This window comes from Melanerpes formicivorus, unplaced genomic scaffold (genome assembly GCF_026170545.1).
Source record: "Melanerpes formicivorus ecotype bairdi unplaced genomic scaffold, bMelFor1.0.p_v2 SCAF_45, whole genome shotgun sequence".
NCBI classification, from domain to species: domain Eukaryota; kingdom Metazoa; phylum Chordata; class Aves; order Piciformes; family Picidae; genus Melanerpes; species Melanerpes formicivorus.
The window spans coordinates 4,182,037-4,196,629 of record NW_027142397.1 but is presented as its reverse complement, the minus strand read 5'-3'; the positions used below and the strand labels follow the sequence as shown (position 1 = coordinate 4,196,629).

The window sequence follows — 14,593 nt, the reverse complement described above, 5'->3', positions numbered from 1 at the left end:
CATGCCTAGGGTCTTTCCCCCCACTAGAAGGCCAGCCTGGAGCAGGGGGAACAGCGAGGAAGGGGGCACCCATGGGTGTGCAGGGCCTGTGCCTGTGCTCAGCTGGCACTCCCAGTGTGTGCAGCAGTGCAGAGGGCTCCTGGTGGTGGGCTTGTGGCTGCCCTGGAAGCCCATCGACAGGGCTTATACAACACACGGAGCACTGATCGATCACCCTGCTGCAGGCAGAGTCCTGCTGCAGCAGGGCTCCTGGGAATAACCACCCTCCCCAGGCCAATGGAAAATCCAATGAGCTCACGATGAACAGACTGGCTGGTCCCAGCAGCTGCAGGCCTCACAGCTCCCCAAGCTCCTCAGCCCCTCAGCACAGGGTGCCATGCTGCCATGGTGCGAGCTGGCGCTGTGGGAGGCTGGGTGCAAACAGGGGTAAGAATGGCAACAAAGTGCTGTGTGGGACACCACATCCCACCCAGTCCACACACCCTCCTCCTTCAGCCCCTAGGCTTTACCTCTGCCCCAGATTGCTCCCACCCTGCTGCTCTGTGTTTCAAAGCCCACACTGAGCAGTGGTATCAAGGCCATGAGGGCTGATCTGAGTCCCTGCCCCCAAAATGCTCCAGCTGACCCCTACTAGCCATAGGGCAGTGACCCAGCAGGAACCTGAGGGCAAGGATCTGTCTCTGCATCCTGCACCACAGGGGATGGGTGTGGTGCCAGCCCATTGCCAGCAGTGTGACAAGGCAGCCACCAGCCCCCCAGCATCTTGCCACGGGGCTGGCATTGTGGTGGGCACAAAGCCCCAGGGCTCCAAGACAGTTCTCTGTGGGTGCAGGTGATAAATGGGCCAGTGATAGGCTGAGCCCTGTCCTGCCCCACCCCAGCCTTCTCCCACTCTGTAATTATCCCAGGCCCTATCTGTAATTAGTGCCCTGATGTCATGGTGTCAGGCCTGCACAGCCCCACGAGCTCCCTGCCAGCCCCACCTTGGCCTCCAGCCCCAGGGCCAAAGGAGATCCCAGCCCTCCAACTGTCCTGAGGAGCTGAGCTCCAGACCCTTGTGCACTCCCCACCAGCATCACTGCTGGACCTCTGTCCCACCCCTGCTGTGGGGCTGGATCCAGCCCTCTGGTCAGTGCAAGGTGTGGCCATTCCCAATGCTGCATCTCTGCCCCCAACATCCTGCCCACTCACTGTCATGCCAGTCCTGTTGCCTGGCTGCCACTCTCCTGGGGACAGATCCTGCCTGGGCCAGACTGAGGCCACCCCCTGGCCCTCCTGAGCCTCCCAGGATGGGGTTGAAGGCAGTGCTGCCAGTCCCCCCACGCCCTCAGCATAGGAATGTGCTGGATTGGCCCTGACAGCTATAAATAGAGCAGGAGGCACAGGCTTGTGCCAAGTGGGGCACACGTGGGTCTGGGCAGCCACTGCCCCTCAGCTGGCATGGGATATGGGCAGGGTGTGGGGCTGCAGCAGCACCCTGAGGTGGGAGAGGGATAAGGAGGAGGGTGAAAGCCCCAGGCAGGGCACAGAGCTGCTGTGGAGCAGCAGCCAGCGCTTTATTATGAGGCAAACCATCCTTGCCAGGGCACATGGCAATGACGTGCGCCCCTTCCCTCCACCAATACCCCATGATGCCCAGCCCTGCAGCCATCCTCAGTCCTAGCACCCATGCAGGGGCCGAGCTGAGCCAGTGACTGTGAATCGTGTGCTCAGCACCTCCGAGGGCACCCGCATCTGCTGGGCTGGCTGCTGCCCACCAGCAAAAAGGGTGAAGGTGCCAGGCTCGAGGTGCCAGTCCTGCGCCCAGACAGCACGCTGCTCAGCCACCACCTGGAAGGACAGCTTGGTCTCCTGGCCAGCCGGCACAGCCACGCGGCGGAAAGCTACCAGCTGCCAGCGGGGCACTGGCACAGATGACTGCTCCCACCGCAGGTACAGCTGCACCACCTGTCCAGAGGGATGGGAGTCAGTGCCAACAGCACCCACCAGCTGCCCACCTGGCAGCAGGGATCCTGGCTGTATCAATATCCCCTATGGCCACCTCACTTTGGAGCAGCCCTGCTCACCTCCTCGCCATCCCGCTGCCCCGTGTTCTCCAGCACCACAGACACAGAGAGGTTGGCACATATGGGCAGCACCGGAGGGCTCAGCACCAGGTCCCGGTAGCGGAAGGTGGTGTAGGATAGCCCGTAGCCAAAGGGGTAGAGTGGAGCCTCCTGCCCGTAGTACCGGTACGTCCGCCCCTCCATGGTGTAGTTCTCCATTGGTGGCACCTGCAGGACATAGGGCCGGTAGAGCAGGGCAGGGCTGCATGGCCATGGTCAAGCATCATCCCTGCATCCTGCAGCTCCCCTGGCCACCGGGGCAGGGAAAGGCTACTGGTGCCACCAGCTGCCCCAGCCTTACCTGGTGCATGCCTGCGGGCCACGTGGCTGGCAGCCTGCCGGCTGGGTTAGCCCCCGGCTCGCCCAGCAGGACCCTGGCAATGGCAAGGCCGGTGGCCTGGGCAGGGAAGAAGCATGCCAGGATGGCTCCCACACCCTCGTGTGCCTGTGCCCAGCTCACGTCCAGGGGCCCCGCATTGAAGAGCAGCAGGATGACAGGACGTCCAGCGGCTGCGGGGAGATGGCTGTCACCAAGAGCCCTGTGCCAGTGCTGCTCAGGCAGCTCTGGGGTGCCCCATGGGTGGAGAACACCTTAGGGTGTTGTGGTTCCCTGAACCCTAGCCCATCACCACCCTCTCTTGGCTGGCTTCGACCCAGGGGACTCCAGGGAGTGCCAGGAGCCATGTCCCGCAGAGCCCCTACCTGCCTGCACCACATCCTGCAGCAGGTCCAGCTGGTGGCCAGGCAGGGACAGGTCCCTCCGATCCTTTGCCTCTGTTTCCACATCTATCCCTGCATGGGGACAGCCAAGACACAGCCCCTTACACCCCACTCAGGGCACCACGGATGGTTGGGGCAGGGAAGCACTAGCCATCTCAGGGAGCTTATGGGGACCTCTTTCTCTCCTGGAGCCAGGTGCTGCCCATCCTTAGGCTGAGCCCACCCAAGACCCTCCTCATTCCCACCTACCTGTCCCCAGGCAGACCACCACCACATCAGCTGCCCCTGCTGCAGCCACCACCTCTGCCCGTGAGTACCAGTGGCACCGTGGATCATGGCAGCCTGCTGCAAAGGTGACGTTGGCTGGCAGCGTCTCCAGCCCCCTCCTGCACCAGAAAAGAGCAGAGAGTGTAGGACTGCTGTGCCCCAGGCTTGGGACACCTTGGGGACAATCCTCCCTTGCTCCAGCCCCCAGAGAAGGGTCAAGCAGCTCCAGCAGCAGCCTCAGGCAGTGCCCAAGACTAGGGGATATAGGTGGCACTGTGTTGTCTCACCGGGGAGTGTAGATGTATTGCGGCTCGGGCACTGGTGCATAGTCCCCAAACAGCACCCATGGGTTGTCAGCGAAGGGACCCACCACCTGTGGAGGGCAGAGGAGTGAGGGTGGGCACCAGCAGCCCTGTGCCACACGGCCTGTGGCTCTCCAAAGAAGGAGACACCTGTGTGCCTGGGGTACGGAGCCAGCAGCCGTGGGCCACCATGTCCCCTTGACAGCCTCTCTGCACAGTGCTCACCACAAGGCGCTTGCCAAGCAGGTCCTGAGCCCGGAGAGGCAGCGTCCCCTGCGTGTTCTTCAGCAGCACGAAGCTCTTGACAGCAGCTTCCAGTGAGAGGTTGCGGTGCTCAGGGCTCTGCACAACGCTCAGGTCCAGGTCACTGTAGGGGTTCATGGCCGGGGGGTCGAACTCCCCCAGCCGCATCCGTGTGTAGAAGAGGGGCCGGACGCGGTCACGCAGCATCTGTTGAGACCCCCACACCAAAATACCAGCTGTACTTGGCAGAGGCAGCCCTGGCTCCCTGCCCGTGCCCCTGGCCCTGCTCCTCCTGGCCCACCTGCAGGGTGATGTTGCCCATGGCCAGAGCCTTCGGGATGTGTGTGAAGACGTTGTTTCTCATGCCATAGGAGAGCTCCAGGTTGCAGCCAGCGTTCAGCGAGGCTGCAGTTTTGGCGAGAAAAGAAACCACCCATGATGGCTGCACAGTGCCCAGGGACCCTACACCCATCCTGTGAGCTCACCAACTGCTGTCTCCAGAAAGCTGTGGGTGTAGTGGTGCCCCAGCATGATGAGCTCCAGGGCTCCCTCATCGCTCACCACATAGCCCTCGAAGCCCCACTCGCCCCGCAGGATGTCCGTCAGCAGCTTCTTGTTGGCACAGGCAGGGACACCATTGATCCTGTCAGACAGGGGATGGGGCAGCCCGGTGCCGGCTGGGCACTGACCACCCCACAGGCAGCTGAGCCCATGCACCCCTCTCAGTACCTGTTGTAGCTGCACATGAAGCTGTAGGAGCCGGCACGCACACAGGCCTGGAACTGGGGCAGGAAGGTGGTGCGCAGGTCCCGCTCCAGCACCTGCAAGGGCCGCAGCACAGGGTGGCAGTCAGCTCCTGGTGGGGGGCTGCTTGCCACCCCATGGCCTCACCACCCTGCCAGGCCCCCCACCGTGCTCACTTTGGCATCGAAGCTGAGCCTGGAGACAGGGATGTTCTCAGGGCCCCCATGCACACTGAAGTGCTTGCAACCAGCACTGGCCTTGATGTAGCGAGGGTGCTGGCCCTGCAGACCCTGCACAAAGCTGCGGGCCAGCTCCCCACTCAGGAATGGATCCTCTCCGTAGGTCTCCTGGCCGAGAGGCAGGCAGGTCACCATTGGGACCCCCAGCCCCACAGCCCTGCAGCCACACCCAGCCAGTCAGCCATGGTCCCGTGTAGCCAGAGCCAGGGTCGGGGCCGCTCCCTGCCCCATGCTGGCACCTGGTTCCTGCCCCACAGGGGGTGCCTCATGATGTTGAGGACTGGGCTGAAGCAGCTCAGCCCCGTGTGGTCACCGTAGCGGCCGGTGGCGTCGAAGTTGTTGTGCTTGGCTCTCACCTCGGTGGCAGTGGCGTTGGCCACCCGGTAGATGAGCTCGGGGCTGTGGGGAGAGTGTGGGAATGTTGGGGGTTGCAGGTGAGGGCACCCATCCTGTGGGGACATGTAGTGCATCCCCAGGTGTCCCATCCTGCAGGGATACTTCCCAGGTGGATCCCAGGTGTCTCATCCCGCGGCTGCCACTCCTTGGGGACCCATGCCATGGGGATTCCTGGGCGCCCCATCTCGTGGGGTCCATGCCCTGGGCTCCCATCCCCGGTGCCGGTACCTGAAGGTTGCAGCGAGCCCCAGCGCCTGGGGGAAAGCTGTGGCCCATCCCGGTGCCTCCGCGTCGCCCCGCAAACACTCCGTGTTCCAGTTGTAGGGCCCGATGCCCAGCCGCGGGATGGGGGGTGCGGGGCCGTTCCCCATCGCTCCCCCCCTCGCTACCTGCGGGCCAACGGCGCTGAGCGGGAGAGTCCCGGAGAGGTCCCAGGAGCGTCCCGAGGGAATCCCGCCGCCCCCTCACCTGCAGCACCATCTCGGAGGGGCTCAGCCGGCCCAGCAGGTCGTCGAGGCGGCGGTGCCAGGGCAGCGCCGGGTCCTGGAACGGGAAGGGGCCGGGTGAGGGCTCGAGCCGGACCGGGCCGGTGCCTAGCACCAGGCACAGCAGCACGGCTGCGGCCCGGAGTCTCGCCGGACCGGACGGGGGCGCGAATGGGCACGGCATGGCACGGCTCCGTCCCCGGGATTTGCCCGTCCTGTCCCGGCGCTCCGAGACCACGGCGATGGGCTCAGCAGGGCGGAGCAGGCTGCCTCTCGGGCCTGCGCCCGCCGAACGGGGCGGAGCGGGGCGGGACGGGACGGGGCAGTCCGAACACGGAGGTCCCGGGGTCGGGGGATGCCGCTACCGGAGGTCCCAGGGTAGCAAATGCTGGAACGGGGTATGCCGGTATGAAGGATGCTGGTACCAGAGGTCTCGGGGCGGGGAACGCTGGTGCCGGGGGTCCCGGGGCACTGCCAGGTCCGTGGACCGAGGCTCCTGGTCCTCCTGTCCAAATCCCACATATGCAGCCTGAGGACACAGTATAAGGCTGGGCAGTGGCTCCAGCCTGAACTGGCGGCGGGCCCAGACAGGTGACTCCCTGACCACCAAAGGCTGGCACAGCATGATCCAGAGCAGCATGTGTGGCCTTGGCAGCCCCCGGGCACATGGCAATATTTGCTCTGCGGTTTTCCCACGTGGCCACTGGCACAGAAAAAACATCATGGTGACAGCTGAGGTTTGGCTTGGCACCAGCCAAAGGGCCTACAGAGATCCGTGACTTCACATGGGTCAGCTTGGTGGCCACCTGGTTCTGGTAGGCTTGTTCCTACCCCGGCATGGTGGCCATGGAGTCCCCTCTGCCTCCAACTTTGCCCTCTCCTAGATGCTGCTCTGCAGCTGAGAGATGCCCCTGTGAGGGAGAGCAGAGCACGTAACAGCCATTTGACTCCCAGCGCTGAGATGGGGCTGGCAGCAGGAGCAGGGCCAGTGACCCTAGGCTGCTCTCCCGTGCTTTTGGGCTGGACGTTGGGGGAGCAGAGACACCTCTGCCTCTCTGGTAGCATGTCCTGCTCCTGCCAGGGCTGGAGGTGATGCTGGCGGCTCCCCAGCCTGGATCAGAGCTGGTATCAGGCTGTGGGGCTTGCAGCCCACAGGCTGCATGTCCGTAGCCATGTAAGGCAATGCCAGCAGGTCAGCCACAGCCTGGAGAGACTGGCTGGCCCCCACACTCCCAGCACTGCTGGCAGGGACAGCAATCAGCCACCCAGCTGCTGGATTCCTGAGCAGGTGGCAGGGTGGGTCCTGTTGACAGCTCCCTCTGCACCCAGAGCAGATCTTACCCGGTGCTGCCTCTCTCGCTGCCTTGAGCAAGGGTCAGTGGTCAGGGCCTGTGACATGTCAAGTCCAGAGACACACCCCAATAACCAAACACCCGGGCACCGGACAGTTGCTAGCTGAGGCTGGGGCTTGGGTGACTGTGCTGGCTGGGGGGGCGGGCGGAGGAGCTCAGTGGCTCCAGTAAACACTTACTGCAGTTGCACAGAGCCCCGAGCTGGGCTGATTTCTGCGACATCATCATCCCCTGCCACCCTTCTCCCACGAACACGATCGTATGATCGTTTCCCATTCTGAGGTGTGGAAACCCAGTGCTGAGCAGCTCCCGTCCCCACCCCGAGGCTCAGAGCTGGCCATGCTCCGCCAGCCCAAGCGTCCCTCCAACTGTCCCAGAAAACGCCGACTGCCCATGCCCCAGGAACCAGCTTCTTCCAAGACACCGAGGCCGGCGGCTGGGCGGGGAAGAGGCCAGCACCAAGCCACAGTAACAGCAGGATCTACCGCCCCTGGTGCACCGGGGAAGCGAACAGTTTCTCCGACCAGGCCTCTGCTTGGACTCCGTGCGGAGCTGTTCGCCCAGCAATACCCCTCGCTGCCGCCAGCACGGCTGGGCGCACCAGCAAGGCCCACTCGAGGCCGGGCAGCGACTGGCTGCCGTCTCGATTTCAGGAAGGACCGCTCACAGAGAGCACGGCCACAGTCCCCGCCGTCGTCCCAGGCAGGAGTCCCCCGCTACAAACCCGGGGGGAGGGCGGATAGAGCGCCTCGCAGCAGCCCCGGGAGCGGAGGGAACAAGACCGCTCCGAGCGCAGACAGTGGAAGGTGGTCAGAGGCGCCCTCTGGCGGCACAATCCCCACATGCCGACAACGACGGTGACGCCTCTCGGCACGCCGGGACTTGTAGGCACCGCAGTCACGAGAAAGAAACAGCACCCACCCGTCCGCCCTCGGTGCACATGCGCCCAGCGCTGTCGCATTGCATTCTGGGACGTGTAGTCCACCGGGAGGGAGTGGCAGTACCGAAAAGCGCTGCGCGAACTACGAGTCCAGTCGTGCCCCGCGGCGTGGAGCGAAGCGGAGCGGAGCGAGGCGGCCGGGCCCAGGCGGGCCGGGGACGCAGCGGGCCGGGCAGGATGTCGCGCCAGGCCGGCCGCGGCACCGAGAGCAAGAAAATGGTAACGGCAGCGCTGCATCGCCTGAGAGGCCGGGCGAGCCCCGGCGGGACTAGGTCTGGCGGACCTGGGGCGGGGGGTGCTGGAGGAGGAGGTGGAGGCCCAGCCCGGTTGTCAGACCAAGGCCCGCGGCTTTGCCCGCCCGCCGCTGGGCCGCGCTGCCTGCTTCGGTTCGTGAGGTGGGCTCGGCGGGACCGGCCCCTCCGCCGGCGCCGCCCGCCCCTCTCTGGGCCGCCAGCTCCGGGGCGGGAACCGTTCGGCTGTCCGTTTATTACCCCTTTGCCGCCTGCCACGGAGGCCCGTCAGCGGTGTGGAGTGGAGGGCGCGGTGCAACGGGAGCCGAGAAGCCCGCACGGCTTGTAAACGGGCTCGGTCTGAAGCGTCCGGTACCCGCAGCTTCTCCCCGCGGGACATCCCTGCGCCTCCGCGCTGCGAAGCCTTGCAGCCGGCTGCGTGTGCGGGGATCCGCGGCCGGACGGGGCGGGACGCCTCTGTGCCTGGAAACGTGTCAGGCAGAGCGCGGCTGCTCTCCTGGCGCCTTTGCTCCTTCTAACCACATTCCGTCTTATCTGTCTGGGAAGTGGAGAACAAACCTGTAGAGCTGAGGTCTAACTCTGAGCCAAAGCAGATCGAATTGATGAGTTTTGGATGCAGTGTCAGTATTTGAAAGCAAGTAGTAAAAAGGAGATACGGGGTTTGGGTTTTCTTTCCCTCCCTTTCTGGCCCTGTTGAGGGCTCAGCAGAGGCCAGGCAGCTGCCTGCTCCTGCCACCTCTGCAGCATGGGGAACTCCTTAAATACCCCGATTTTTATTTAAGGAATTGGTGTTTTACTCCATTAGGATTCTGACACTTTGTAGCCACAAAAAGATATTGTTGAGACTGCGCTGCTCTGCAACACAAAGCCCAGAAATAATGCAGAAACCGTCAGGCACTTGGAATTCCACTGCAAGGCCTGAAAATGGAGAGTTTGTTTACAAATATGTCTTAGAAATTTGCCACCTTGCAACACTTTAAACTTCACTGAGCAGCAGCATTGCAGGAGGTAACTGTGACCAGCACTGGGTTTGCACTCCGGGGCTGATAACACTGACAGCTTCCTGGCTTTACCCAGGAACTGACAAGATCTTGGACTGGTAACAGCTGGGTTTCCTCCATCCATTCACCCCCCTACTCCCTCCAGCTGCCAAGCCCTGTCTCTACTAAAATTACTGAAATCCTTACACACAGCCTAACCTTTTCTACATGTTTGTTAAATTCTCTGCCAAATGTCTGACTCTGCCAGTTGAGCTGAAGGAGGTTTCCGCCTTGTTGGGTTGTGAACTTGCACAACCTTTATCTTTCCAAGGTGAAAACAGGATTGTGAGTTAAAAAGAGACAAACCAACCCAAAACCCTCAAAGAATGTTTCAATTCTTTAAATGTGGAATTAGGTGAAAAGCACCAAGCAAGGAGCCTGACTGCTCCTTTTCACCTGCTGAGAGCCTTTGGGGAGCTGATCGCTGTTGTGAAGTATAAGGACAAGGTGGAATTCCCTTTGTGTCTTCTGACAAGCCTGGTTTCTAGCAGTGGAATGTCTGGGAGTGATTGCTTCTCTTTTCTTTTGGTTGGGAATGACATGTGGTCAGTGTTGTTAACTCTGATGTTGTCTCTTTTCCCTTCCTTTCTGCCCGCTGCTGCTTTCATTCTGTAGTATTGGTATTTGCCATTCATTTCACCTTCTGCATCTATGCATCTCATGGTAGGTGATAGGCTTTTAATCCCAGATTAGACTCTCTGCTCTTTCTGAATGCTAAAACTGAAAGCAGAAGTTAATTCTCACAGTTTATTTGTGCCTGCAAACACTCCTGGGATCAGTGAAAAGCTAAAGCCTGTTGTTAGCTTTTTGTTTTGCAGCCTTTAATGACTGTGTTAGTCACTGGCCTGGCTTCATGGCTCACAAGAAAACACTCTTGGACATAGCTGCTTCAGGTTGGAATGGTGCTGGGCGGGGAGGAGATGCCTTCCCTTGGTGTTTTCTGCAAATCAGGCCACTTCACAACGAAAGCCCATCCTGGCCAGGCCCAGAGAGCTTCTGTGCACAGATCTGAGCTGAGCCAGCATTGTCCTTGCTGTTCCTCTTCTGGTCTGAGGAGCTGTTTTTAATGCATGAAGCAAACTACTTGCCTAGAAAACTTTTGAGGGCCCAGGCAGGTCTTGTCTCCTCTTGGTAGCAGAATATGATAAATATGTGAATGAATGAGCATTTTCTGTCCCCTTGAGAGGAGCACACATGGAGCCTACCAAGCGTTGCCTGCTTGCAGCACAGTGGTGAAACACAGATAGTACTTTCAGCCAGGTTTTACCTCCAGGTCTGTGGCTGAAATAAATCCAGGTCACCTGGAGGTGATGAGCAGCATGCAAAATGACCTTGAGGTGTCACTGCAGTTATCCAGGGATCATTAAAGCGGGGGGACATTAATTAGCAGCTAAGAATGGCTGCAGAGCATGAGCAGCCTCCTGGCTTCAGGTCAGGATTCTTAATGGGAAGTGCTGTGTGGAGAGGGAGAGAAAGGAAGTGCTCAGTCGTTCCTAGTCAAAAGAGGATTTCTCTTTCCAAGGAGACAGAGGTGACCTTGCCAAAACAGGAGCTGGGATCTCTCCTTGTTAAGCAGCAAATTCCTTTGGGACAGCAGGCTTTTGTGCTCCCTCTCCGGGCCAGCGGAAGCAGCGCCGCACACAGGCAGCAAGCAGTGAGTGCTTGGTCACTTTCCTTTTTGCCTTGTGTTGAATCCCTTCTGCTCTGCCTAGAACTCAGAGCTCTTCACGCTGACCTATGGTGCTCTGGTGACCCAGCTCTGCAAGGACTACGAGAATGATGAAGATGTCAACAAGCAGCTCGACAAAATGTGAGTGGCCCTGCTGCAGCGGGGAGCTCAGGGTGGCAGCAGGCACCTCTGCTGCTCTGAAGCCTGGCAGACTGAGCTGTGCTTGGGTGGGCTTTTTTAATTTTCTGAAGCCACATTTGCTCTTCCCCACTCTGCAGCTGTTGCTTTTCTGGATGTTTGCAGGGGTTACAACATTGGGGTTCGGCTCATAGAGGACTTCCTGGCCCGGTCCAACGTTGGGAGGTGCCACGACTTCCGCGAGACCGCCGATGTCATCGCAAAGGTAATCACCAGGGTGCAGCTCTGCACCCGAGGGTGGAGTGCTTGCTACTCACAGGACTGCTTGGAGGGTTTGACTGAGGATTTTGGGGAGGAAAAAAGGGAGAATTAGATCCCTAACTGCTGCTGAGTGGTGGGAGTTGGGAGGAAGACGTGGGGTTCCCGAACCCTTTAGCACAAAGATCAAAGCTGTGCTGCTGCTCCGTGGGCTGTGTTGTTGTTCATACTCTGTTTGACGTAACAGATAGCATTTAAAATGTACCTGGGCATCACTCCAAGCATCACCAACTGGAGTCCTGGAGGCGATGAGTTCTCCCTGATCTTGGAAAATAACCCCTTGGTGGACTTTGTGGAGCTCCCTGACAACCACTCTACTCTCATCTATTCCAACTTGTTGTGTGGAGTGCTGCGAGGTGCCCTGGAAATGGTGAGCCAGCCTTGCTCTCCTCATGAGGTCTAAGAATAACCAAGGGTTCAGCAGATACTTTGGTGTTTAGTCTGTGTCTGTGATTTCTGTGTTTGCTTTGGGCTTGAAGCTCATTCCCAGGAGGAGAGCAGAGCTACAGGAAGCACTCAGCTGCCCTGCATATGGCAGCTGTGTCCCAGAGGTGCTGCCCAGGGCTCTTCATCTTATGGCACAAGCACTAGCAGCACCTCCTTGCATTTTAATGAAGCTGCAGAATCCTCACTTTGTAACTGCTGAGAGCTCCAGGTGGGAGCTGGCTGGAGCAGGAGCCCAGCTTTGTCTCAGGTTTCAGAATCTGTTCTGATTATCTTGCTTAGCTGAAGTGTTTGAGGAACACATGAGGCAGGATGTACAGCCCTGGGCAATAAGGTTAGCTGGGCCCTGATTTCTGCTCTGCTCTCCCATCTCCAGCAGTCCCAGTCTTGCTGTAGGAGGTACTTCTGCTGAGCGAAGGTGCCTGCTCTCCACCATGTAGGCCACAGTGTACGTGGAGGGTGTGATCGTGACAATAACGAGCGTTCCCTAGAGCTCTGCAAGGCACATCCTGCCCTCAGAGTCCCTGAGCTGGTGCCTCATGATCAGAGGGTTCCTAGAGAAGGGAGGTAACAACTCCTCTCTCCCATCACCCAGGTTCAGATGGCTGTGGATGTGAAGTTTGTCCAGGACACGCTGAAGGGTGACAGCGTCACCGAGATCCGGATGAAGTTCATCAGGAGGATCGAAGACAATCTCCCGGCTGGTGAAGAGTGACCTTCAGCCCATTCTTCCTTTGGGACTGGAGGGGACCAGCTGGGTTTGGCCATTAGCTTTTGTCCCAGATCTCTAGGGATCTAGTGCCCCTCTACATGCAGATGGACTCACCACTGACTGTTTAAGATGTTATTATATTCTTCTACTTCCTTCCATCTCCTGCAGAGGACGATTGTCTGCTCGCCGTTTGTTCCACAGGTTCATTCTGAAGCATTTTCGTGGGTGATGGCTTTTCATATTCCCCTGGGGACTCTTTCTATGCTTAGTTTCTAATTGTGATGTTTGGTTGTGCAAGAACTACTGCTCAAATCTGCATCCAAGTTCTACTACCAGAGTTGGACACCAAGCTGTTAAGAGCCCACTGGTTCACTGTTAAGCACTGTCCTTAAAAGAGGGGTTAGAATTCATTCCAAGATCAGCACGTGGTATTTCTGTAGCCCAGGCTGGCTTCCTGCATTTTGTTCTGGAGTTACTGGTAACACACAAGCTTGGTACAAAGGGGATGCTGTGGGAGAGCTGGCACTGGGTGGGAGGTTCCTCTTCTCTGGGAGCAGCAGCATCACACAGCACTGGCAGGTTCCAGAGGTCCAGGTAGCCTCAGCCTTTGTGGTTTCTCTTCCCCATCCATCTCCTGATTCCCTCCCTGCAAGGGCAGGACCATCATGGTGGAGAAAAGGAGAAAGAGGCTGAAGTGCCACGGGTGTTTGCAGTCTCTGCACAGCCCAGGGGCTTCCTGGCAAGTCCAGGAACAACAGACAAAAAAAACCCAAACCAAACAAAGCCCCAAACTGAAGCTCTCTCTCAACTGCTTTCAGCAGGGCGAGTCTGCTCTGTTACGCTGTGCAAACACTGCTGGGTGAGGAGGTGGTGCTGGGCTGGATCCTTGCAGATGTTTAGGCTACCACACAATTTCCCCTGTTAGTTGAGTTGGCAAAGCCTGGGCGGCCTGGAGCACCTGCTGCTCTGGAAAACAAACACAAGGGTAGTGTTAGAGCTCAAAGAGTGAGAGATTGGAAAATCCACTTCCTCTGCCCCCCTGCTCAGCCAGAAGGGCAGCTCTCCAGCCACTTTACATACCATGAAGGCAAATCCACAGGCAACAGGGAGCTTAAAGCTGATCCTGCCTCTCCACAGGGGTTGGGTGGCTCAGGCACCTTTGTGGGTTTGTGCCTGAGTGTAAGGTGAGAGGGAGGAAGCTGCCACCTGTGCTGCCATTCACTCAGCTTCTCTGGATCAACATTGGGTGACTTGGGCGCTGCACAGCTCACCTCATCCCTTTCTGTGGCCAAATGAGTCCCTTTGAGGGGAGGTTTGCCCTGCAAAGGGGCAGCAAGTTGCTGTACAAGCAGTTGCAGGATGGCGCTGGGGAAGGGGGTGGCTGATGGCTTTGGAGGCAGAGCTGGCACCGTTCTGTTGCAGGGATCAAAAAGATCCTTTTGTTGTTGTTTTTTCCTCATTGTTGACCATTCTAAGTCATTTTAAGGCTGCATTTTGAAAGCAATTTCATTAAAAGAATCTCAGTGTCAGCTCTGGTGTCCTCCTGCCTTTCTGTTGGGTGACAGATGCCGGAGTGGAGCAGGGCTGGCAGGGCGACGGCAGCACTGCAGCAAGAATGCGGCTGCTGGCGTGGCGAAAGCTGCTCCTGAGGGGAACCTGCCCCACATTCAGTGCACACAGGGGCTAGGGGTGGGGGTGGGACTGGGGGCTGATGGGCAGCACTGGGAAACCAGACAGTCAATGTTTGCTTTGAGGAGGGGCCTTTTTCTGCCCCATTGATACTCATGTATGTACATGGGCTCTCAGAAGGACTCACCACTGCCAGTCTGAGGCAGAGCTGAGACCTGCTGGTTGTGGGTATTCATGGTGGTGAAAAAAATCACCTCTAAGACATCTGAGCACCCCCAGGACAGGGCCCTGGCCACTGCCAGTCCCACGGAAGAGGCAGCAGCAGCTTGTGCAGCAATGCAGCTTTTTGGCTGGAGCTGCTGAGCATCGTGTGTCAGCCGCCCAGCTGGTGGCCAGAGCCAAATCTTGCCAGCCAGAACGGCCTCAAACATCCCCAAAACTCACCTGGGTCCCGAGTTGACCTCTGGGGACTGTCCCCAAGGGTCTGGAAGACCCCCTGTCCTCAGTGATGTCACAGCTAGAAGGGGCTTATTTTGCAGTGGGTCCTCTTCCCTCCTTCAACAAGCAAGGGAAGGCTTTTGCCCCCGTGGGGAGTGGGT

At 59.1% G+C, this 14,593-nt stretch overlaps 2 protein-coding genes across 2 annotated transcripts; one reads left to right on the top strand and one right to left on the bottom strand.

Moving 5' to 3' along the window:
* Nucleotides 1–1,517: 1,517 nt before the first annotated feature.
* On the bottom strand, nt 1,518–5,776 carry LOC137451665 (uncharacterized). Its single transcript, XM_068159352.1, has 14 exons — nt 5,485–5,776; nt 5,245–5,405; nt 4,860–5,019; nt 4,558–4,728; nt 4,367–4,458; nt 4,123–4,280; nt 3,939–4,042; nt 3,620–3,844; nt 3,380–3,465; nt 3,075–3,211; nt 2,808–2,897; nt 2,407–2,615; nt 2,067–2,273; nt 1,518–1,947 (listed from the first exon to the last, which is right to left on the bottom strand). The coding sequence occupies exons 1-14, from the start codon at nt 5,683–5,685 to the stop codon at nt 1,660–1,662; spliced, it is 2,289 nt and encodes a 762-aa protein (XP_068015453.1). The 5' UTR covers nt 5,686–5,776; the 3' UTR covers nt 1,518–1,659.
* A 2,110-nt stretch (nt 5,777–7,886) lies between these two features.
* TRAPPC3 (trafficking protein particle complex subunit 3) lies at nt 7,887–13,894 on the top strand. The gene is made up of 5 exons (XM_068159347.1): nt 7,887–8,012; nt 10,797–10,894; nt 11,057–11,156; nt 11,397–11,579; nt 12,249–13,894. Exons 1-5 carry the CDS (start codon nt 7,971–7,973, stop codon nt 12,366–12,368), a joined length of 543 nt encoding a protein of 180 aa, XP_068015448.1. The 5' UTR covers nt 7,887–7,970; the 3' UTR covers nt 12,369–13,894.
* The last annotated feature ends 699 nt before the right edge of the window (nt 13,895–14,593 follow it).

Coding starts and splice junctions, on each gene's coding strand:
- LOC137451665 (XM_068159352.1), bottom strand. CDS start 5,685: ATGCCGTGCCCATTCGCGCCCCCGTCCGGTCCGGCGAGACTCCGGGCC. Junction 3,845..3,938: donor TGGGCAACATCACCCTGCAG/GTGGGCCAGGAG, acceptor GGGTCTCAACAG/ATGCTGCGTGACCGCGTCCG. Junction 2,616..2,807: donor GCAGGATGTGGTGCAGGCAG/GTAGGGGCTCTG, acceptor ATCTCCCCGCAG/CCGCTGGACGTCCTGTCATC.
- TRAPPC3 (XM_068159347.1), top strand. CDS start 7,971: ATGTCGCGCCAGGCCGGCCGCGGCACCGAGAGCAAGAAAATG. Junction 8,013..10,796: donor GCACCGAGAGCAAGAAAATG/GTAACGGCAGCG, acceptor TGCTCTGCCTAG/AACTCAGAGCTCTTCACGCT. Junction 11,157..11,396: donor CCGCCGATGTCATCGCAAAG/GTAATCACCAGG, acceptor TTGACGTAACAG/ATAGCATTTAAAATGTACCT.